The sequence below is a fragment of the Sus scrofa genome, chromosome 18, assembly GCF_054392235.1.
Source record: "Sus scrofa isolate SSC_HxYL_T2T_F1_AM1 chromosome 18, Sscrofa_HxYL_maternal_Yorkshire_Landrace_v2.0, whole genome shotgun sequence".
NCBI classification, from domain to species: Eukaryota; Metazoa; Chordata; class Mammalia; order Artiodactyla; family Suidae; genus Sus; species Sus scrofa.
Genome location: NC_139400.1, coordinates 28,756,371 through 28,779,966, shown reverse-complemented (window position 1 = coordinate 28,779,966; position 23,596 = coordinate 28,756,371). Strand labels below are relative to the sequence as shown.

The 23,596-nt window shown below is 46.2% G+C and overlaps 1 protein-coding gene across 7 annotated transcripts; it reads left to right on the top strand.

The window, feature by feature from the left end:
* Positions 1-606: 606 nt before the first annotated feature.
* On the top strand, positions 607-23,331 carry GARIN1B (golgi associated RAB2 interactor 1B). Of its 7 annotated transcripts, none has more exons than XM_021078813.2 (8): positions 607-797; positions 6,254-6,642; positions 7,747-7,931; positions 9,611-9,863; positions 13,569-13,690; positions 17,042-17,079; positions 20,695-20,862; positions 22,693-23,331. In XM_021078813.2, the coding sequence occupies exons 2-8, from the start codon at positions 6,397-6,399 to the stop codon at positions 22,704-22,706; spliced, it is 1,026 nt and encodes a 341-aa protein (XP_020934472.2). In that variant the 5' UTR covers positions 607-797; positions 6,254-6,396; the 3' UTR covers positions 22,707-23,331. The 7 variants fall into 7 exon arrangements, with proteins under 7 accessions (XP_020934472.2, XP_084861671.1, XP_084861672.1 ...); XM_085005545.1 differs by having other exon boundaries at positions 620-797; positions 17,036-17,079; XM_085005544.1 differs by having other exon boundaries at positions 634-797; positions 9,560-9,863.
* Positions 23,332-23,596: the final 265 nt, after the last annotated feature.

The following is a 23,596-nucleotide window of genomic DNA, read 5'->3' as shown; positions in this document are numbered from 1 at the left end:
GGTGGAGATGCATCCTGTTTTCATTGAATAATCTTTGCCAATCCAACTTGGAGGTCTGAAAAATGGTGAGCCCAGCTGAGCTTTTCTGCCACTGCAGAGACAGTGCTGTGATCGATAAGAGCTTCTACTCCTGAAGATTCTTCTTACTGCTGTTTTCTCCGAGCCTATTGCTCGCTCCCTCAGGCTGCCTCTCTTTTCTTGGGAGTTGTGGGTAATTTGTGAGAACACACACCATTACATTAACTTGCTTTCTTTTTTATCAGACCATACCCCGATTTTCTGTTCTCCCTATCCTTTGGCCACCACTCAAGCACTTAACCTCTTTGCTGGTTACATTGTCACTAGTTAAAAATTTTGCTGTTAAAAATGTATATATTATATATTTATGGTGGATGTCAGAAGGAGTAATTCTGTGACATGGCTTCTTTGCAGAGGTTGCTGATTATCCACCGATATCCTTCATCCTTAAATAATAAATAAAAGAAAGTTCCAGTTCTAAGTGGGCTCATGGCCACCCAGCTAAAAGGTCCATTTCCCAGCTTCCCTTGTACCTGGGTGTGGCCATGTGACTGAATTCCAACCAATGGGATGTGAGCAAAAGTGATTATGCCATTTCCAGGTCATGCCCTTAAAAGGAATGAGTGTACACTTCCCTCCCCTTTTCCCTTTCTCACTGACCAGGATGCAAACATGATGGCAGGAGCTGGAGCCCCCTTGGAACCCAGGGATGGAAGTCACGTGTTGAGAATGGCAGAGATACTCTACCAGCAATGGACTGCTTACCTTTGGACCACAATGTAAGAGAGAATCAAAATTCTGTTCTGTTTAAGTCGCTATAATTTGGGGTCTTTTGACCACCTCGGTTGTACTTTAAGCGATACAGTTTCAAGTCACTACCTTTACCCAGGAGCCTGTACTGCTGCTTGAACTTATTTGTGTTTTCTTATACACAAATTTTATATGTTAAGTCTTCCATTTAAAAAATTAAACTGTTAGCTAGTGGTTTGTCTAATTTTTCTTTTTCAAAGAACCAGCTATGGCTTTATTTCTTCCAGTGTGCTTAGAGTTTTAAGGTTGTTTTTGCCATCTTTCCACTTGAATTAATTTCTAGCCATTAATGGAATTATTGGGTCACATTCTTTCCTCCTCAACATTCTTTCTGCATTGTTCCATTGTCTTACGCCATCTAAAATTTCTATAAAGAAGTCCGTGGTTAGTCTCATCTTGTTCCTCTGGGAAGACTGTCTGCTGCTTCTTCCTCGCTGTCTGTAGTAGGATGTTTTTGTTATTCCCTAAGATTCAAGAGCTTCACACGAGCTATTCTGATCTCAGTGGTTCCTTTACTCAATTTACTCAATACAGGGAATCCTGTCCGTTTGCCAGATTGAGTCTTTGTTTCATAAATGGCCTTTTCTTTTACGCTTTTGACTACGTTTTAAATTCCATTTGTTCCCTTCTCCTCAGGATTCTAGCTGCCTGTCGGATCAATATAACCATCTCACACAGCTATTATTTTCTTTCCAATTATTTCATCTCTTTTCCCTTCCTTATTGTGTTTTGTGTGATATTCTCCAACCTGTTATCCAGGGCACTGACTCAGTTTTATGTGAAATCAACTCTACTTCTTCTGGCTTCTAATGTGACTTTCAGATACTTGGTGGGGTTTCCTTCTATTTATTTCCTTTCCTTTCCAAGTCTTCTTTTCATCTAATTTTGGTATCTCTGAATTTTTGTTTTGTAGGTTCCTGTATTGTATTCAGTTTCCTTGAGACGGCAGAGAAGATTTTTTTCAAGGCATTTAGTATATTTTCTGGAATCGTTTTTCTGCTTATACAAATTCTTTCTATATATTTTTCTACGACATTCTTTGGAAGAGGAGAGTAGTATCTTACACACAGATCCCATGCTAGCCCTTTACTAAGAAATAGTGACTACTACCTGAATCCATCTGTCCTTGAGATATAATTTCTGTTTCATAGGAAATATAGTTGCTAGAGAAGCAAGCTAAACACAAGGAAATAGCCAGACAAATCTAGAAGGTGGGACATTCTGTAAGACCAATGACCCAATTGCTTCCACTAGTAAGTGTTCTAAAAAAGGGTCTGCCTGAGATTAAAACAAACTTAAGTGATTAATGATTTGGATATACCAGCTGTAAGAATAATTGCAGTTTATTGGAGAAATTTTAACATGGCCTGGAAATTAAATGAGATGAGATGAAGGTACCAAAACACAAAGGCAGAGTGTTGACTAAATAAAACAGATTATAAATAGGTTACAAAACAATTTGTACAGTATGATCTCATTTTAGTACACACATGCGTAGCTGTTACAGTGATGCTTTCTGGGAGGTAGGAATATGCTATTTGTTTTTTAACTTGTTCACATTTTATAGTATTCTACAAGCTCATGTACTGCAGCTTTTTAAGAAATAATGACATATATTTAAATGGGATAAGTTTACCATACAGATAATAAAGCTTAAGCTTCAGGATCCCTAATTACATGGGCCCCTCCAAGGCCCTAGGAGGACCTCTGGCAATTTTTTTTTCTTTTTTTTAGGGCTGATCCCACAGCATATGGAGGTTCCCAGGCTAGGGGTCCAATTGGAGCTGGAGCTGCCAGCCTACACCACAGCAATAGCAATGCCAGACCCAAGCAGTGTCCGCGACCTACACCACAGCTCACAGCACCAGATTCTTAACCCACTGAGCGAGGCCAGGATCAAACCTGAGTCCTCATAGTTCCTAGTCGGATTCATTTCTGCTGCTCCATGACGAGCACTCTGGTCCTCTAGTAATTTTCTTTTTTTTTTTCTTTTTTGTCTTTTTAGGGCCTCACCTGAGACATATGGAGGTTCCCAGGCTAGGGGTCTAATTGGAGCTGTTGCTGCTGGCCTACACCACAGTCATAGCAATGCCAGATCTTTAACCCACTGAGCGAGGCTAGGGATTGAACCTGCAACCTCATGGTTGCTAGTCGGATTCGTTTCTGCTGCGCCACAACAGGAACTCCAGGTCCTCTAGTAATTTTGTACCATAATTTTGTAGGATCTTTTAATGCTCCAGAATTTTTTTTATTGTGATAAAATATACATAATGTAAAAGTTTCTATTTTAACGTATTTTTGGATTTACAGTTCAGTGGCATTACATAACATTCACATTATCTTTTTTTTTTTTTTTTTTTTTTTTTTTTTTTAGGGCTGCACCCACCGCATGTGGAAGTTCCCAGGCTAAGGGTCTAATTGGAGCTGCAGCTACCAGCCTACGCCACAGCCACAACAACGCCAGATCCGAGCCGTATCTGCGACCTACACCACAGCTCACGGCAACACTGGATCCTTAACCCACTGAGCGAGGCCAGGGATCAAACCTGGAAACCTCACGGTTCCTAGTTGGATTTGTTTCCACTGCGACATGATGGGAACTCCGCATAATATTCACATTGTTGTGTATACATCACCACCTCTGATTTCCAAGACTTGGTCATCTTTCCAAATTGAAACCCTGTACCCATTAAAGAATAACTCCTGGCATGCCCCTCCCCCCAGTCTTTTATTTGTTAAGAGTCTCTGAAACTGCATAAGCTTTAAGCTCCACAAAGCCTGGGCTCAGCTGCAGCTGACAACCAGATATTGTGGTCATTTCTGAGCAGGTTTTGAAATGATAGCTCACCTTGCCAAAGTGACTTTAGCCTCAAACCAAACGACACTCAACACAATCAAGGAGACGCTCACCAAAGCGCACATCAGTCAATATGCAAAAGTCAACAGTTGGGGCAGCACCAACATCACTGTATACACAGCAAAACAAAATCAGTGAGTTACTCATAGTACTGGAATATATATACAACTTCTTTTTTTTTTTTTTTTCTTCTTAGGGCTGCACCCGAGGCATGTGGAGGTTTCCAGGCTAGGGGTCTGGTTGGAGCTACAGCTGTCGGCCTACACCACAGCCACAGCAATGCAGGATCCAAGCTACATCTGCAACCTACACCACAGCTCAGCTCACGGTATCGCTGGATCCTTAACCCATTTAGCAAGGCCAGGGATGGAACCTGCGTCCTCATGGATGCTAGTCAGATGTGTTAACAGCTGAGCCACAATGGGAACTCCATATATTTATACAACTTTTTCCAGAAGTTATATGTTTGCCATTAAGTTCCTAACTTATTGCAAATTAACACTATTTTCTTCATTGCTTAGAATTACTGGTAAATAGTACCAGGCTTTCCTGTAAAATCAGTCCAGAAGAATAGATGGGAGTTTTTTTAAATTTTATTTTTTTAATTACTCAATGAATTTATCACACCTGTAGCTGTACGATGATCATCACAATCAAATGATAGGCATTTTATATAGATTTATTAACTAGTTTTAAGTCTGGCTCAAAATCACAGAAAAGCCTTTTTTATTTCCCTCATATTTGGAAGAAGTCTGGTGGTACAGAGGTCAGGACTAGTCTGATAACTTCATGATCCTCAAGGAACTGGAACCCTTTCATCTTGCTATGCTACCATCCTTAGCATGCCACTTCATGGCCCAATAGGGCTGCTCAAGCTCCAGCAGTCATCAGTATTCTAGCCAGAAGGAAAAAACAAGGAGTGAAAAAAGAGCCTGTCCTCTTCCCACAGTGATTCATCAGAAATTTTACCCAGCACTTGAGCTTACATCTCTTTTGCCAGAGCATAGATCTGTGGCCGTACCTAGCTGTAAGGAAGGCCAGGACATGTAATCTTTTTCCAGAAACTCATACCAACTAAAAATCAAACATTCTATTACTAAAGGGATGGAGAGAATGGACATTGAGATTGACAACTAAGTATCTGTCAAAAGGTTTTTTAAGATTCAATGTACGAGTTTTTGAGGTTTGATGGAGGCAGGTAAGAAGGAGTAGAACCTTCAAGCACCAGCTCTCACTGCTTAGCATTTTGGTTAGAGCTAAAAGCTTGATTCCTCACGATTAGCTATCTGAATGCTAAAAAACACCCCGCCCTCTACACACCACAGAAATGGGCTCAGCAGGCTTGCGTGGAAAAGAGAAAAAGTCATCTTCCATATTGCAGGGAACTTCTGAGTGTCTCCACGGCCAAACATATCCACACCTTATATCTAAGCCAATAAGCTTTACTGTTGCAGGTACGCGTCAACAATGAAAAGCATCACTTCGGAGTCTTGGTCGCCCTCACTTTTGTACTGTGTGTTGTTTGCAGGGAAATGTCCACCGCAGGATGCAGTCTCCGGCCCCATCCTTAGAGAATATTACCGTAGAGAAAACTTTCCCCACATGATAAACAAAAGGAAATGAGGAGTGTGAGTGCAGAAGTTGCTGTACCCACAAGGGAGCTGATAGAGCAGGGGTGTAATAGAATCGACCAGGAGAGGGGGCTGATAGAATCGGATAAGGAGAGCCTCAAGTTTCGGGCCTTCTCCGTGACTTGATAATGAAATACAAAAGTAAACCTCCATGCTTATCCTTTGCACATGTTGGTTGTCAAATTGCTTTTCTAAATTGATTGTGTTCGACCTTGATGGTTAATAAAGTCTGGAATTTTGTCCAAATTAGAGTAAGATTTCTCCCAGAAAGAAACTTGGATAGTGGTCAGCCTGCTTGGTTTTTTGCCTCTGACCTAACTGCCCTAAGATTCAGGCTCTGGCTTCCTCTGGCTCGGGGATGAGGCGCACTGTCTCTGTCCGAGATGGGGAAGGGCTTGTCCACCCAGCAGAGCTGCTCCTCGGGATTCTTGTCCTCTCAGCTGGCACCTTACCAAGCCAGCCTCTGGGTAAGAAACTGCCTTTTTCTACTGTTCTTTCATTTTGACCTCCTCGGGGAAATCAGGCCTGCAGAAGTTGTCAGCCAGCCATAGCAGAGCACAGAGCAGGCGCCTACAGCCCTGCAACTCCCTCCAGAATCAGCAAAGGCGATTGCAGATAAACCGGGGCAGCATGTGGGGCCCATGTGGTGCAAAGCTCAAGAGGACTGGGCTTTAAATCGACAGCAGCCCTTAAAAAACCCTTTGGGCGTAGGTTGCATTCTGCGGAAGGGAGGGTTGGAAGGCAGGGAGAGTATTTTCCTTTAGCAGCGGAAGGAGCTTCCCAATAGCCATCCTTCTTTGCTTTCTGCCTGGTTCAGTGCTTTCTCAGCAAGTTCTGGGGGAGCTGTGTCCTCAGGTCCTGAGAAGGGCTTGGGGCACGTCAGGACTTTAAACAGGCTGTAAAAGCATTTCCTTCTCTGCATTTCCCTTTCCTGCAGGCCTGCCCTGGTTTTTCATGATGTCATCCATTCATCATTGTGAGCTGATTGGCTGTCCCAGGACTTGGCCAGCTGCCCAAGGCCAGGAGGGAAGAGAGAGATCTCCGGACAAACGTGCTGCGGGCCCCTGAGCATGTGCCGAAATGTCATCAGTTCCACAAAGAAAGACTTGGAACAAATCAAAGAAGACGGTCAAAGTCACAAGATCCTATCCAACCTTCCCTTCCCTGAATGCCTGGGAAGAATTCAGGGGCCTCTTTCCTGTGGACGGGGAACCAAATCCTGGAGTGGGCCTGGGTGTGGAGGAGGGACTGCTCTGCCAGATGGTTCATTCTCCAGAATTCAGCCTGTTTCCTGAATCAGTGATGTTTGAAAGCAACTTTGTCCAGGTACTCTTGGGCGGCTCCGAATGGCACGTCTTGATTCTTCTAAATCCGTTCGCACCGTGTAACCAAACAGTCTGTCCCTGGACCTGGAGTGGAGTGACAACGGAGGCAGAGAGGAACTGAATGCAAGGCTACCCCTACCTGACCCCGAGTGGGCAGAGCCCCCCACAGGTTTTCTCTTGCAGTCACTCTGGGAGGGAGGTCGAAGGTTCGCTGCTCTGAGTGGAGGGTTTGATGTTTGCTTCCTTCCTCAGTTTGCTTCCTCCTCCAGGCTGTCAGCCCATTTCAGATGAACAAAGGCTGCATAATGAGATGCCCTTTGAGGGTTTGGAACAGAAATGCTAATGGGTGAAAGAATAGGCATTGGACACCCAGAGAGATCTGGGCTCAGAGTTGAGTCCACTGCTTTCTTCTCAGGAGGCGTCATTGTGCACGTGGCCTGCACACCCTGAACCCCAGTTTCCCATGAGACATGGGAGGCAAAGGCCTTAGTAAAGCGGCATTCGGTGCCTTTTTGCTTCCTTGCCTGGGCTCTCCTGAGCCAAGGGAACCCAGCATCCACAGAACCCAGGAATTACAGGGACCTGACAGTGCAGAAAATGTGCAGGAGGTAATAGGGCTCCTCAAAGAAGGGCCAGAGGATATGTTTTTCAAAGAAAAGCTGGAAAACAGCCTGGGGAGGATTCACAAAAGTGTGATACACATCAGGGAACTCCAGGGGTGTGGTTCTTGTGAGCAATTGCTAACAGTAAGTAGTGTAAATGCTGTTACAGTTTTTAGGCCATATGGGTTAAAACTGAGCTTCTTAGCAAGTGATGCTATTGCCCCACCCCACCCCCACCCGCCACCACCGACAGGCATTTGGCAATGTCTGTAGACATTTTGGATTGTCACAATTTGGGGGGATGGAGTGGAGATTGCTATTGGCATCTCCTGCGTAGAGGCCATGGGTGCGGCTAAACATCCTACAGGGAACAGGAGGGCCTTCTCCCCTCAAAGAATTTTCCAGCCCCAGCGTGCACAGTGTTGGGTTTGAGAAACACTCACCTAAGACGTACTGCTGCTTCTGCCGAATGCTCACACTGTGCCGGGGGTGCTGCTTCGCAGGTCAAAAAGGGCAGGAGCTGGGTAGACATCTACAAAGCTTCCAATACCATGGCCCTTGGGGTGACCTCCTCCGTGCCCTGCCTGCCTCTTCCCAACATCCTCCTCATGGCCAGCGTCAAATGGCACCAAGGGCAGAGCCAGACATGGAACAGACCATCTGCAGCCCCCAAGATCATCCTGAAGAGGTGAGCACAATGGATGGGCGCGAGGATCAAGGAGGGCGAGGTACGAAACCAAAGCAGAGGCTGCTCGTGACTAAACGCAAGATGGGAGAAAGCAGAGAAGGCATCAGCAGTGACACTGGTTTTGTCTTTAGACAACAGTAACCCAAGACAGTAGGTGCACCAGAAGCATCAAGGCCAAGTGGGGTAATTGGGGGGCATAGCGAGGACAGGAGTGAGGGCCAGTCTACATGCCCACTTTCCTTCTCACTGCATTCACTCCACTGAATTCTTAGGAATTCTCTCCACTTTTGGCCAAGGGGCAAGGAAGCCAGGAGATCTGGCAGATGAAGCACTCATTGGGAGATGCAGATTCTAGTCCTTGGTATGCAACTAACTAGACTCAAATGATTTTTTTTTTTTTTTTTTGTCTTTTTAGGGCCACACCCACAGCATATGTAAATTCCCAGGACAGGGGCTGAATTGGAGCTGTAGCTGCTGGCCACAGCCACAGCCACAGCCACGCAGGATCTGAGCCTTATCTGCGACCTACCCCACAGCTCACGGCAACGCCGCATCCTTAATCCACTGAGTGAGGCCAGGGATCGAACCCCCATCATCATGGATACTAGTTACGTTTGTTACCGTTGAGCCACAGTAGGAACTCCTAGACTTGAATAATTTTTGAGCCACCAGTTACTTGCTGCAGCTCAGTTTTCCTAATGGTAACATGAGTGGGATGAAGTCCTGCTTGGAACTGTAACATCTAGTGACATGCTTGTCCGGGATGAAACAGCCTTTTCAGTTGTTTGAGCCTCTTCAAGGATTCTGGTAGGAAAGCTCAGGAATCTCTAGATATTCCCAGAAGTCCAGGCAAACCCCTCATTGCTCCACTATGTTCTAGGCATACCTGCAGCAAGCACAGTGCAGTCCCAGCTGATTAATATTAGATCCAAAGTCAGCTCCTTGAACCTTAGCTCCTTTGGGAAGAGGAATTGAGGCATTAAGGTCAACGAAGGATCGACCTGGACCTCGGGACCAACTCCGAGGCAGAGGCGGCCAGCTCCCTTTGTGCTACCAAGAAGGAAATTGAGGAGTTCTCTTACAGGGAACTGGCATTGTCACTGCTGTGGCTCAGGTTCAATCCCTGGCCCAGGAACTTCACACGCTGAGGTCACGGCTACCTTACTCCTAGTTTGTCTCTCAGGCAGGATCCAGGGAACATCAGCGTGAGAATCCCAGCAAAATGGGTGGAGGTTAAAATGCAGGCTCCGAGGCCACACCCCAGACCTACTGAATCTGAATCTTTGGGGTTATCTTTGGGTGTCTGCATTTTATTTATGTTTTTCTTTTTTTGGCCACCCCGAGGCATATGGAGTTCCCAGGCCAGGGATCAGATCCGAGCCATAGTTGCGACCTAAGCCGCAGCTGTGGCAACACCAGATCCTTAGCCCGCTGTGTCAGGTCAGGGATCAAACCTCTGTCCCAGTACACCCAAGACACCACCGATCCCAGGTGTCCGCATTTTAAACATGCTCCCCAGGTGAATCTGATCTCCCCAAAGTTTGAGCACCACTATGCTAAGCGGGCTCTCTCTTACCCCCCAAAAGCCTCAGTCCTGAAGGAGACACCCCTCATTTTAATGACGACAGGGTTGGATCAGAAGCACTGGGTTGTCCGTGTGTCTTCCCTTGCATCTTCAGGATTCTCCCACTGAAGTTTGTGGAGCTCCAGGTCTGCGACCGTCTTCAGCGCGTCCTGCGCTTGAGAACCGTCATGGAGAAGATCTACTACCTCAGGCTCCACCCCGACCATCCTGAGACTGTCTTCCACTTCTGGATCCGACTGGTTCAAATTTTGCAGAATGGCCTGTCCATCACCACCAAAGACCCTAGAATTCTTGTCACTCACTGCCTGGTGCCCAAGAACAGCTGCAGTCCCTCAGGAGACGCTAAGGTAAGTGGGCGCCACCGCGACCTCCAGCCAAGGCCAGAGCTGAGCTGTGGAGCGGGTGGGGGAGCACCCTGGGAAGGTGAGCCTTGCCTTAGGCCTTTTAAAATCAGCTTTACTGATTAAATTTCGCTCATCGTCAGTGTGCAGTTCAACACTTTCAGTAACTGTATAGAGCTGCACAACCATCACCACAACTCAGCTTTAGAACAGTTCTGTCAACCTAAAAAGTTCTGTCATGCCCATTTGCAGTCATTCCCTGTTCCTGCATTCTGCCCCAGGCGACCCTTTCATCTGTTTTCAACCTCATATTTCTGAGACAGTTCATGTAAATGGAATCCTGTAGTATATAGTCTTTTATGTCTGGCTTATTTCACTTAGCGTAATGTTTTTCAAGTTCATCTACGTCGTAGCGTTGGGCTAACTGAATGACAGACACAGATTATCAATAATTCATTCCTTTTAATTGCTGAATAGTATTCCACTGTATAGATATACCACATGTTGTTTGGTCACCAGTTGATGGACATTTAGAATGTTTCCAGTTTGGGACTATTAGGAATAAGGCTGTTATAAAAATTGTGTATGAGTTTTTGTATAAATATGTTTTCATTTGTCTTGGATAGATTCCAAGGAATGAAATTACTGGGTCATATGGTAAATTTATTTAAACTGGCAAACTGTTTTCCAAAGTGACTGTACCATTTTGCATTTGTTGTAAAGACTATCATTTCCCCATTTAGCTCTCTTGACATCTTTGCCAAAAATCAATTGACCATAAATGTAAGGACTTATTTTTGGCGTCTCAATTCCGTTCCATTAATCTGTTTGCCTATTCTCATGCCAACACCACAATGTCTTGATTAACGTAGCTTTATAGTAAGTTTTGTAACTGAGTGATACAAGTTTTTCAGTTTTGTTCTTTTTCAAATTGTTTTGGCTATTCCAGATCCTTTGCATTTCCATGTAAATTTTAGGATCAGCTTATTAATTTCTACACCCAAAAAAAGCCCACTGAAATTTTGACAAGGACATGTTTTGTTTGTTTGTTTGTTTTGTCTTGTTTTATTTTTTAGGGCCAAACCTTCAACATACGAAAGTTCCCAGGCTAAGGGTCTAATCAGAGCTGCAGCTGCCAGCGTATGCCACAGCCACAGCAACACAGCATCCAAGCTGCATCTGCAGCCTACATCACAGCTCACAGCAATGCCAGCTCCTTAACCCACTGAGCAAGGCCAGGGATTGAACCTATATCCTCATGGATACTACTCAGATTCATTTCTGCTGAGCCACAACGGGAACCCCCATTCCATTCTTCTTTAATTTCCCTTAGTGATGTTTTGTAGCTTTCATATACAAATTCTGCACTTCTTTCTTTAAATTTATTCCTGAGTATTTGATTTTGTTGTTATTATTATGAGCAGAATTGTATTTTTTTTTTGTCTTTTGTTGTTGTTGTTGTTGTTGTTGTTATTGTTGCTATTTCTTGGGCCGCTCCCACGGCATATGGAGGTTCCCAGGCTAGGGGCTGAATCGGAGCTGTAGCCACCGGCCTACGCCAGAGCCACAGCAACGCAGGATCCGAGCCGCGTCTGCAACCTACACCACAGCTCACGGCAACGCCGGATCGTTAACCCACTGAGCAAGGGCAGGGATCGAACCCGCAACCTCATGGTTCCTAGTCGGATTCGTTAACCACTGCGCCACGACGGGAACTCCAGAATTGTATTTTCTTAATTTAGTTTTTGCATCATTCTTTGGAGGTATAGAAATAGAATTGATTTTTGTGTATTAACCTTATTCATTAGTTGCAGCAGTTTTTGTGGATTCCTTGGGATTTTTCTATAAACATACACACATATATTCATGTCATCTGTAATAAAGTCAGCTTAACTTCATTTCCAATTTGGATCCATATGTTTATTTATTGTCTTATTGTATTAATTAGAACCTTCAGTACTGGAGTTCCTGTCATGGCGCAGTGGTTAATGAATTCCACTAGGAACTATGAGGTTGCAGTTCAATCCCTGGACTTGCTCAGTGGGTTGAGGATCCGGTGTTGCCTGTTAGCTGTGGTGTAGGTCGCAGATGCGGCTTGGATCTGGTGTTGCTGTGGCTGCGGTGTAGGCCAGCAGCTACAGCTCCAATGGGACCCCTAGCCTGGGACCTCTGTATGCCACGGGAGCGGCCTTAGAAAAGGCAAAAAGACCAAAAACAAACAAACAAACAAACAAACAAAAAACCTTCAGTACAATATTTAATAGATGCGGCAAAAGTAGACTCCTTGCCTTCCTTGCCTTGTTCCTAGTTTTAGGGAAAACATTCAGTGTTTCATTAAGCATGCTGCTAACTGTGGCGTTTTTGTAGATGCCCTTTATCAAGTTGAGGAAGTTCCCTCTATTCCCTGTTTGTTGAGAGGTTTTATCATGAATTGGTATTAGATCTTGCTCAATGCTTTTTCTGCATCTACCGAGATGATCATGTAGTTTGTCCTTGATTCTATTAATATAATTTATTATATTAACTGATTTTTAGATGTTGAACCAATCTTCTGTTCCGGCAATAAACCCTACTTGGTCACTGCTGTGTATACTCCTTTCTATATATTAATGGATTTCATTTGCTAGCACTTTGTTAAGGACTTTTGTGTCTATGTTCATTAGAGATACTGGTCTGTACTTTCCTCGTGATAGCCTGGCTTTGGTATAGAGTAATACTAGCCTTGTTGAGTAATTTGGGAAGTGTTCCTTCCTCCTCTATTTCTCAGTTTGTAAAGAATTGCTATTACTACTACCTTTTGGGGGGGGCCGCACCCATGGCATTTGGAAGTTCCCAGGTTAGGGGTGGCATCGGAGCTACAGCCACTCGCCTACACCATAGCCACAGCAACGTGGGATCCGAGCCTCATCTTCGACCCACACCACAGCTCAGGGCATCGCCGGATCATTAACCTACTGAGCAAAAATCCACATCCTCATGGATCCTAGTCAGGCTCGATAACTGCTGAGCCACGAAGGGAACGCCCTACTACTGCTTTAAATATTTGATAGAATTCAGGGACGCCAGCTGGGCCTTTTTGCCCCAGGACTTGGAGTGTGATGAACACAAGCCTGACTTGAGCTACAGCTTTAAACGCCGTGAAGGCTGAGATTCATCTGTTTTCTTCACTGAGATTCCCCAGTGCTTGGCACATAGTTGATATTCAATAAATATTGAATGAATATGAGCAGCGTGTACAACTGGGGCATCTGTGGGCGACAGGAAAAAAAGCAGTTTTACCCTGGCATAAAAAGGAGCTCAGGATGGGATATTTCTTAGAGAAATGATTTTGAAAACTGTTAAATTCCTAAAATAAATATTTAATCATGCTCCACTTAAATATAAAACCAAGTAACATAATCTTAACTAAAGTTTATATTAGTAGGCTATTCAATAACATATATAGGCATAAGAATAGGTTATCTACTAAATTATGTTTAAAGTATTCAATGATCACATTATCCTTAGACACCAAAGGATCCGTATAACAGTACGGGGGTATAAACAAACAGATGCGGTCTCAGAATGGCCTCTCTCCGAGGAGCTGGCGTGGCCCTGTTCCATGGAACAGCTTGAGTTCTAACACTTCAGGATCTGGGTCATGATATGAGAAAATGCAGAGACGCTAAGGCCTTACCAGTTGGTTTTGCTTTTTTTCTTTCTCCCCTCTAGTTAGTACAGAAGAAACCCCAAGCCTCCCAGCCCAGCGAGAGCCTCATGCAGCTGATGGCCAAGGGCGAGAGTGAGGCCCTCTCTCAGATTTTTGCCGACTTGCACCAGCACAACCAGTTCAGGTACCCGACCCAAAGCCAGCCAGCCCGACCTCCCCCCCTGCAGCCAGACGGTCTGCACTGTGAAATCCAGAAACCCAGTCACTTGGTTAATGGGCATGGGTGGGGCATGGGGGACTGCCCTTGGTACCCAGTCTCTCTCCTTGACTCAGGACAACTTTTTCCTGGTCTCTTGGCCTAATTCTTCTCCACAAGCTTCATGGGCTTGACTCCAGAGGAGGAATTTTCTTTTTTCTTTTCTTTTTTTTTTTTTTTTTTTTTTTTTGTCTTTTTGCCATTTCTTGGGCCGCTCTTGCGGCATATGGAGGTTCCCAGGCTAGGGGTCTAATCGGAGCTGTAGCCACCGGCCTATGCCAGAGCCACAGTAGCGCAGGATCCGAGCCGCGTCTGCAACCTACACCACAGCTCACGGCAACGCCGGATCGTTAACCCACTGAGCAAGGGCAGGGACCGAACCCGCAACCTTATGGTTCCTAGTCGGATTCGTTACCCACTGTGCCATGACGGGAACTCCAAGAGGAGGAATTTTCTAAAAAATGAAAAGTAACTTCTTCGGTGGTAAGAATAAATTAGCAACACGAGTCAGGAAGTAAAACCTAATTTCTAACCGAGCTCCTAGTCCTGCAGAGAAATAACCCAAACATTATTTAAAACCTCATCTACCATTGGGTTCTTTACCTACTTACCTCGCCCCTGCTTGGACTTTATGGATGTTCTGTGGTGATTTTTATAAAAAAAGTTTTCTGGAGTTCCCATCGTGGTGCAGTGGAAATGAATCCAACTAGGAACCATGAGGTTGTGGGTTCGATCCCTGGCCTTGCTCAGTGGGTTAAAGATCCAGCGTTGCCGCGAGCAATGGTGTAGATCACAGACACGGTTCAGGTCTGGTGTTGCTGTGGCTGTGGTGTAGGCCGGCAGCTACAGTTCCAATTGGACCCCTAGCCTGGGGACTTCCATATGCCGCTGGTATGGCCCTAAAAAAAAAAAAAGACAAAAATAAAATAAGTTTTCTGATAAGCTCCATTGTGCAGGCCTGTCTTCTTCATGCCTGAAGGTGTCCCTGTAGGTGCAGGTGACTCAGGGTTGAGTGTTGAACTGGTTGGTATGAGAGAGACAGAAGTCCAGAGCCCTTAGACCGCAGGGAACCACGGCTGGAGAGCAAAGGTGAGGTGGGAACCAGGGTCCTGGTGAGCTTGATTTGCAGTGTTGAAGAAAAGGGAGAACAGAGGCAAATGAGTAAATGCCACCAGGAGAGAAAAAAAAGGTGTCACATAAAAGGAATTTTTTTGTCATAATAGAGACCAGTAGCTCAGTGACAGAACCAAAAAAAGAAATATCTCTCTGTGAGTGCCGGTCATAAGCTGAAAACCGGGAGAACAAAGGAGGCAATCTCTCATCAGAGTCACTGCTCTGCCTGTGAGCTCTTGGGCACATTGCCTCACTCTGCCAGGCCTCAGTTTTCAGACCTGTAAAATGGAGATTACAGTAGTGCCAGCCTCTCCCAGGTACTGTTAGGATTAAATGAGCTCATATGCCTCAAGTGCTTAACTCGGCTTCAGCAGATTTGGAGGCAGATCTAAATAAACTCTCCAAGAAGTTGTCAAATTAACAAATGAACAAAGAAGTGTCAATGAACATTAACTTGTATTATTAATTCTAAACTGGGACGGGAGGAGAAAAGTATTAACAGAAGAAAAAGGCTTCTTAATGGCTTGCTGTTAAAGAATATATACTGAGCTCCTCATTCTGTATGTCATACAGAGATCTGCAATGAAGAAATTTCAGGGTAAGAGGTCCCCTTGCTGAGCTGGAGAGCTTGGACTCTAACAAGAGCAAGATGCAAGATTTAAAAAAAATTTTTGCTTTTTAGGGTTGTGCCTGTGGCACATGGAAGTTCCCAGGCTAGGGGTCAAATCAGAGCTGTAGCCCTTGGCCTGTGCCACAGCTACAGCAATGCCAGATCTGAGCATCGCCTGCAACCCACACCACAGCTCATGGCAATGCCAGATTCTTAACCCACTGAGCAAGGCCAGGGATCAAACCCAAGTCCTCATGGATGGTAGTATAGTTCATGACTGCTGAGCCACAATGGAAACTCCAGGGCAGGATATTCTGAAGCAACTTTTTGACTATTTCAAAACGTTAAATCACAGATTTTCTTTATTACTCTGGGAAGGACGGCTTCCGTTTATGTCTCACTGGCCACAAGTCAGTCACATGGCCACAGCCAGCTGCAAAGGAAGCTGGGAAATGCATCCTTCCTCCCACATGGCCTTGGGCCCAACACAAAATTGGATGCTCTGCCCAAGGGAGAAGGGAAAGGGGATGCTGGAGGCCTCCTGGCACTCTCTGGCACAGACAGCTTTTAATATCTCCAGAAGGTCAGAAGATTCCAAGACCTGAAGGAGAAACACACAGAAGCCTGATAAAGGGTGGAGGGACCGGTGTGGGGTAAGGAAAAGAACGGGTGTAAGACTAAGGCTTCGACCAGAGGAGGAAGCTTGGCGAGTGCAGAGAGAGGGAAGAAAGGCCAGTGGGTTAGTAGGGGCGGTGGTAGGAGGACATCCATAGATGTGGCCAGCACCAAGCCCCGCAGGGCCTGGGAAACCATGCAAACGCATTTAGACTTTAAGTGTAACAGGAGACTTAGCAGCATTTTAAACAGGGAAGTGACGTGATCCAATTTACATTTTTAAAAGGTCATGCTGGCTCTTGCAGTGACAGTGATTTGAAGAGAGGGCGGGTAGGTGTGGCGAGACCAGCCAGGAAGCTATGGCAACCAAGTCTGGGCTGTCATACACAAAATGGATCAGAGCGATTTGAGAAACGGGGAACATTTAATTTTTGCTTCCCTGGCTCAATAATTGCTTTGTACAGACATGTCGTTTCATCTCTTTAACGTCCCAGAATGAAGCCCTGCGTGATGATTTTCCTGCTTATTTAGGCAGGTTCTGGTCTGTGTGCAGTTATAGCAGTTCTTGGCATATTGGCAACAGTATGCAACTTACAGCAAATAAAATCAAACGGCTGAGATGCAAGACCAAACAGATGGAGTCACACCCCCTCCACCTCAGCAAAGTCAGCAGCGTGGGCTGTGTTCCTCAAACCCCACCCCAGCCCACCTCCCCTTCCCTGTTTTTTCATCTGGGACTTTAATGTGCATCACGCATACCCCATATAGCCACAGCTGGCCTTTTTCATATTTATATCTGCCTGTAAAGCTTTGGTTGCATCAGGAAAAATACAGCTTGACATAAAATCTGAAATGAGAGTTTCATGCTCTATTCTTTTTTTGTTTGTTTGTTTTGTTTTTTGACCTTCATTTCCTTGATCCTGAAATGGCTGGAGTTCCAGGAGCAGCAAAAAGACAGAGAACAAAAAGCACAGCTCAGGTAATGGAGGGCCCAGGGCACCCTTGTCTCAGAGAACGTTCTGCCTTTCGGATCCAGGAATAAGTCCCTCCCACTCCCTGCCCCAGCTTTCCTGATGCTGACCGAGTCGCCATCATTCTCCGCACCTTGGGTTGAGCTCCTGTGGGACCTTTGGCCACCAGCGTCCATTTGACACCACATCCTACCAGTATCTTTCTTCGAAATGTTTCTTATATCCTTGACCTCACTTCTGCTCCCACAGATCCTTCCCTAGTCCACGTTATCATCTCTTGCCTGGACCACTGCAGCAGTCTGCCGCTAGTTCATTCATTCATTCATGTATTCCTTCAAAAACATGCACTGAGCACTTGGTAAGTGCCAAACCCTCTGGAAGTCTCTGGACTCACAGTGAAGAGAGACCTGGTACTCCTTTCAAGGGGTTTATAAGCTGGTGGAGTCAGATGGGTACATCCCCAAATGACAAAACCTCTCCTCAGGCAACTTTCAAAGCTCAGGCCCAGGGTGCCACTGGAGCACAAAGACAGGGCTGCCTCACTCCTTCCCAGAAGCTGTCTGGGAAGGCCTGGGATCTGAGCTGAGTCAGAGAGGATGAGTGCATGTGGGCTGGCCGAAGCGGATGAGGTAGGGATTGTAGGAAGAGACAGAGTCTGTGAGACAGCATGACACATTCCAGAAACAGCAACCAGTTCCCTATGTACGTCCAGGTTCTAGTTTTAGCCACATCCACTCATTTGGGCATGGATGACCCTGCAGGAACTTTCCACCTCTTACCCATCTCACCCGATCACCTTCTCTTCCTCAGACGGGAGCCCTCTGCCTCCTCCTCTTCTCCGACCCAAATCTTCTGCTCTGGTCACACCTCAGGTATCCTTCCCCAGGCCTTATTCATCTCTCTCTGTTCCCTTCCCCTGATGCCACTCTCAATCCTACCTAATCTTCTAGGTACACTCACCTTCCTGTCCAGGCAAGACTTGCTCATAACCTGTCTTATGTAACATAAGATCCCTCATCGTTTCATAGGTATAATAAGCCTTGTTTCTTCAACTAATACTAATTTTTTTTTCATGGCACGCACAGGGCTAGAAACACAGTAGAAACTCAATAAATATTCATGCAGCATACCGCTAATAAATTATTCCTCCAAATTGGCTCAGGAGTCAGCCAAAATATCATGTTATATTTAGAGATTTAGAGGAAAGTGTACATCTCAGGGGAGCTGTGCCAACTTTTATCCAAAGCAGTTACCTCAACTCAAATGTCTGCAGGAGGTATAATTGAGAGAAGAGTCAAGGTGTCATACATATAAGAAATGGTTGATTTTTTTGTCTTTTTTAGGGCAGCACCCTCGGGATATGGAGGTTCCCAGGCTAAGGGTTGAATCAGAGCTGTAGCCACCGGCCTACGCCACAGCCACAGCAATGCGGGATCGAGCCGCATCTGCGACCTACACCACAGCTCACAGCAACACCAGATCCTTAACCCACCGAGCAAGGCCAGGGATCGAACCCGCAACCTCATGGTTCCTAGTCGGATTCGTTTTCGGTGTGCCACGACGGGAACTCAGAAATGGTTGATTTTTCTCTCGGCTCTATTATTGGTAAAACAACAGCCGGACTGACACTTGGTTTCAGCATTAAGGAGACAGTAGGGAGTGGTGGGGACACTGGCAATGAAAAAAATGAACATTTCTTTCTTTCTCTCTCTCTCTCCCTCTCTCTCTCTCTCTCTCTTTTTTTGGGGGGGGGGTCTATTTAGGGCCATACTTGTGGCATATGGAGATTCCCAGGCTAGGGGTTGAATTGGAGCTACAGTTGCCGGCCTATGCCACAGCCACAGCAATGCCAGATCTGAGCCAAGTCTGCAGCCTACACCACAGCTCAAGGCAATGCTGGATCCTTAACTCACTGAGTGAGGCCAGGGATCAAACCTGCGTCCTCATGGATGCTAGTCAGATTCCTTTCCACCAAGCCATGACAGGAACTCCAAAAGCGAACATTTCCATTAAAGAGTCAGTGAATTATTGCCATCCTAGAACACAGGCCTGGTGTTGCCAGATACTCTGATCTTTCAAGAAAAACCAAAAACCTGGATTTTTATGTGACACATATCCCCACTTCATAAAAAACTACAGTATATGCCTATACTTACTGGGCAAACAAAGTGTATCTACAGATTAAAGTGAGCCTGGAGGCTGCCAGTTCACAACCCATTCTAAATGGTGACTAGAGGAGTTCCCGTCATGGCTCAGCAGTTAATGAACCTGACTAGTAGCTATGAGGACACGGGTTTGATCCCTGGCCTCTCTCTGTGGGTTGAGGATCCAGCGTTGCCATGAGCTGGGGTGTAGGTTGAGGATCCAGTGTTGCTGTGGCTATGGTGTAGGCTGGCGGCTACAATTCTGATTTGACCCCTAGGCTGGGAACCTCCATATGCTATGGGTGTAGCCACCCCCAAAAGACAATAAAATAAAATAAATGGTGAATCAAGCTGATTGCTGGCCCACATTTTCTCCAAGTCTACAAATACCTTCTCCTATTATATGAGAAACTGCTAATATAACGTTGATTCATTAATGTTTTTACACATACATTCAAACACACACATGCTCACGCACACACACACACACTCAAAACATACCCCATGAGGTTAGAGTTGAAGAAGATAGAAATAGAGAATATTGCAAACTTATTTCTAGGACTTGAGAAAACAGCTAGAATTTCAGAGTCATGGGACGCCTGTGTCATGGGGACTGTCACTTCCGAGATGGCCCTAGGCTGATTTCAGCGAATCACCCTGGGATGGCCTAAGAGCCCTGCTCTTTCTTTGGAGCTGAAGGAACCCCTCTTTTTCTCTTTGTCCAGGTAGTGTACCCTTTTGGTTTGGAAGGACAGTCACTTCCCAGCCTCTTGGAAATTTTAGATGACGAGAGAGTGAACTACATTTGGAAAAGCCGGCATCCCCCAGCTCACCTGTGTGGTTGAACCTTTTAACTCCCCATCAGCTGGAGCTGTGACCTATTGCCTTCCCCAACTTTAATGTATAAATGATCCCCTGGGGATCTTGTTAATATGCAGATGTTGAGTCAGTGTGGGTCTGGGTGGACCTGAGACACATGCTCTCAGCGATGCCAGAGCTGCTGGGCTGTGAGCCACCCTTTGGGTAGCTGAAGCCAAGAACAGGCTCTGGCTTCAGGCCGTCTGGGTTCAGGGCCATTGCCAGTTCAGCTAGCTGAAGCTCCTGGGGACATTCACTTGGTTAACCTCTCCAAGCCGCGTGGGTTCCCTCCTTTTACTGGTACTGCCTTGTTGACATGATGTGGTAAAAAGCTCAGGCTCTGTAGCCGGGCTCTCTGGCTTTGAGTTCTGGCCCTGCCTCCTCATTATGTGGCCATGGGTAAGTGACTTAACCTTGCTGGGCCTCAGATTCCTCAGGCCTCAAATGGGGACTATGGCAGCGTTGACCTCTCAGGGCTATTGTGAGGGTTAAAAGAGCATTAATGCGTGTAATTGTTTGGACTCGTGCCTGGCCCATAATAAGCACCTCACAAATGTTGGCTGGAATCTGAGAGGCTCTGTGAATTAAAGTACAAGCAAATGCATTCTTTTCTTGTCCTAGAAAAAAACAGTCCCAGCGAAGATTCCATCCCTTGCACCCGCGACCTCAGTTGGAGGGATTCGTTCACCTATGGAGAGTGGGAAAGAGAGAATCCCTCTGGGCCGCAGCCCCTCTCTCTCCTCAGCACTCTGGCAGCCTCCACGGGGCCACAGCTGTCCCCGCTCATAGGTACGGTGATGGGGCTAGTCCAGCTGCCTTCCTGGGACAGGCCTGGAATTCCACCTCAGGCCCAGGTTCAGGTCCTAGGGTCCTGGGGGTGATTCCAGGAGGCTATGGGGTGGGAGTAAGGGTCGAGCCACAGCCACCACAACCCTCTTTGTTTTTTTTGCTTGTTTGTTTGTTTGTTTCTAGGGCCGCACCCGTGGCATATGGAGGTTCCCAGGCTAGGGGTCTGATCGGAGCTCAGCCACCGGCCTCCACCACAGCCACAGCAACTCGGGATCTGAGCTGCATCTGCAACCTACACCACAGCTCACTGCAACGCCAGATCTTTAACCCACTGATCGAGGCCAGGGATCGAACCGCAACCTTTTGGTTCCTGGTCAGATTTGTTAACCACTGAGCCATGATGGGAACTCCTGTTCTTTTTCATGATTATTTTTGTCTTTTTAGGGCTGTACCCACAGTATATGCAAGTCACCAGGCTAGGGGTCTAATCGGAGTCATAGCTACCGGCCTATGCTACAGCCACAGGAACACCAGATCCAGTCAGCATCTGTGACCTACACTGCATCTCTTGGCAATGCTGAATCCTTAACCCACTGAGAAAGGCCAGGGATCGAACCCGCATCCTCACGAATACTAGTCAGGTTCTAAACCCACTGAGCCACAACGGGAACTCCCAGCCCTCTTTTTTCTTGCCCTGTTCTTCTTTCTCTCTGATTGGGCTGAGTGAAACCCTAAGTATGGAGCCTCCAGAGCCACCAGAGGCTCCTAGGAGTTCCTGCGAATGGCTGTGAAGGGATAGAGACTAGCAGGACACTGTTGCCACTAGAGCTGCCTTCTCCCCACTGTTTGGCAGGCATGAGAGGCTGCCTATGCGGAAGGGGCAGCTCCTTTTCCTTTCTAGAGCTTTTAGAGATCCTCGGCCTTCTGCTGTGGAGAGTGAGAAGGAGGGACGGGGTGGGGGACACACTTCTCTGGGGTCCAGCCCTTGCCTTTCCCTGCTCCAAGCCTCACACATCCATCCATGCATTCACTTAACAGTCATTCATTACGTACTTCCTGTATGCCTCTATCTGATCAGAGATAATCTTTAAAGAAAGTAGAAGTGGTTTATGTTTTCTAAAGTCTGATATTAATAAACCACTAAGTCTTACAAGTTACCTGTTATTAATAGTTGACAATTTAAAAATTAACAGAAGTGAAATTCCCATTGTGGCTCACTGGGTTAAGGACCTGACACTGTCTCTGTGAGGATGCAGGTTCCATCCCTGGCCTTGCTCCGTGGGTTAAGGATCCGACTAGGAATCAATCCAACTAGGCAAGCCACGGGGTAGGTCACAGATACTGCTCAGATCCTACGTTGCTGTGGCTGTGGCACAGGCTGGCAGTTGCAGATCCTGTTTGACCCCTAGCCCGAGAACTTCCATATGCGACAGGTGCGGCCATAAAAAGAAAATAAATACATAAACATATAAATAAAAATTAACAGAAGTATCTAGTTGCCCACAGAAGAGCTTTTTTTTTTTTGTCTTTTGTCTTTTTAGGGCCACATCCGTGGTGTATGGAGGTTCCCAGGCTAGAAGTCTAATCAGAGATACAGCTGCCAGCCTACGCCACAGCCACAGCCACATCAGATCCGAGCCGCATCTGTGACCTACACCACAGCTCATGGCAACGCCGGATCCTTAACCCACTGAGTGAGGCCAGGGATGGAACACGCAACCTCACGGTTCCTAGTCGGATTCATTTCCATTGCGCCAAGACGGGAACTCCCAGAAGAACTTTTAAGGCAAGTTACATCCTATTGAATCTTTTCCTCTCCTACACTAACAGGAAGTTCTATCTGAGCCTTGCACCCTGGGGAGAATCTACACAGCCCTCGCCAACGCCACTCTGCAGCATTCAGCTTTCTGAGGGACTCTATCTGGTGGAGAGGAGAAAGCCACAACTAAGGAAGAACTAGAATGATCTCCTGATGACAGCACAGCCTCTCCTGAGAGAACCACTTGAGAGCATGGCTCCTGGATGAGAAGCATTGTTCCAGCACGTGACTTGGCGTCCTGTCTACTGCACCTCGCCTCCATTCCACCCCCAGAGTGGGCACGAGAAGACGTGCTTGCAGAAGGGCCGGGACCGAGAGACGGAGAGAAGGAGGAGAGAGAAACAGGACCGGAGGAGAGGTGGAAGAGACCCAGACAGCGGCCCCAAAGTGGAAGGTGGAGGGAGGAAATCAGAGAAGAGGGGAGAGGCAGGAAAGTGGTGACAGAAGGAAACATAAGAGAAGACAAGCGAAGCACGCCGCTGAGAGATGCCTCGCCACACTTTTATTTCTCTAATTCAAACTTGAAAGTAAGGTCATATTCCAAAAAAGATAAGTGCTTTCTTCTCTGCTCAAACTATTCTGGACAAGGATGAGGGGCCAGAAATGAATTCCAGCCAAAGGCCTCTCCTTAAATGTGCCTTTTTTGCCAATGTTTCTTGTTACTCCCTCTTTTCTGATTCAAGTTTTAGACCTTCGTCCATCGTGCATTCATTCCCTAACTTGGACTTGCTAGTCCAGTCCTGCCATTCCAAACAGAGGTGTGGGTTTGCAGCTGCAGAAAGGTTCCTGCAGGAGGTAGGAAGGCAGGGCGTGTGAGGTAGGGGGAGTTTGTTTTGTGTTCAAACTTCTAAGTTTGCTCAATTTCTTTTGCATGTGACAACCCCTTGAAATATTGGCCTGCCTTGCTAGAGCTTA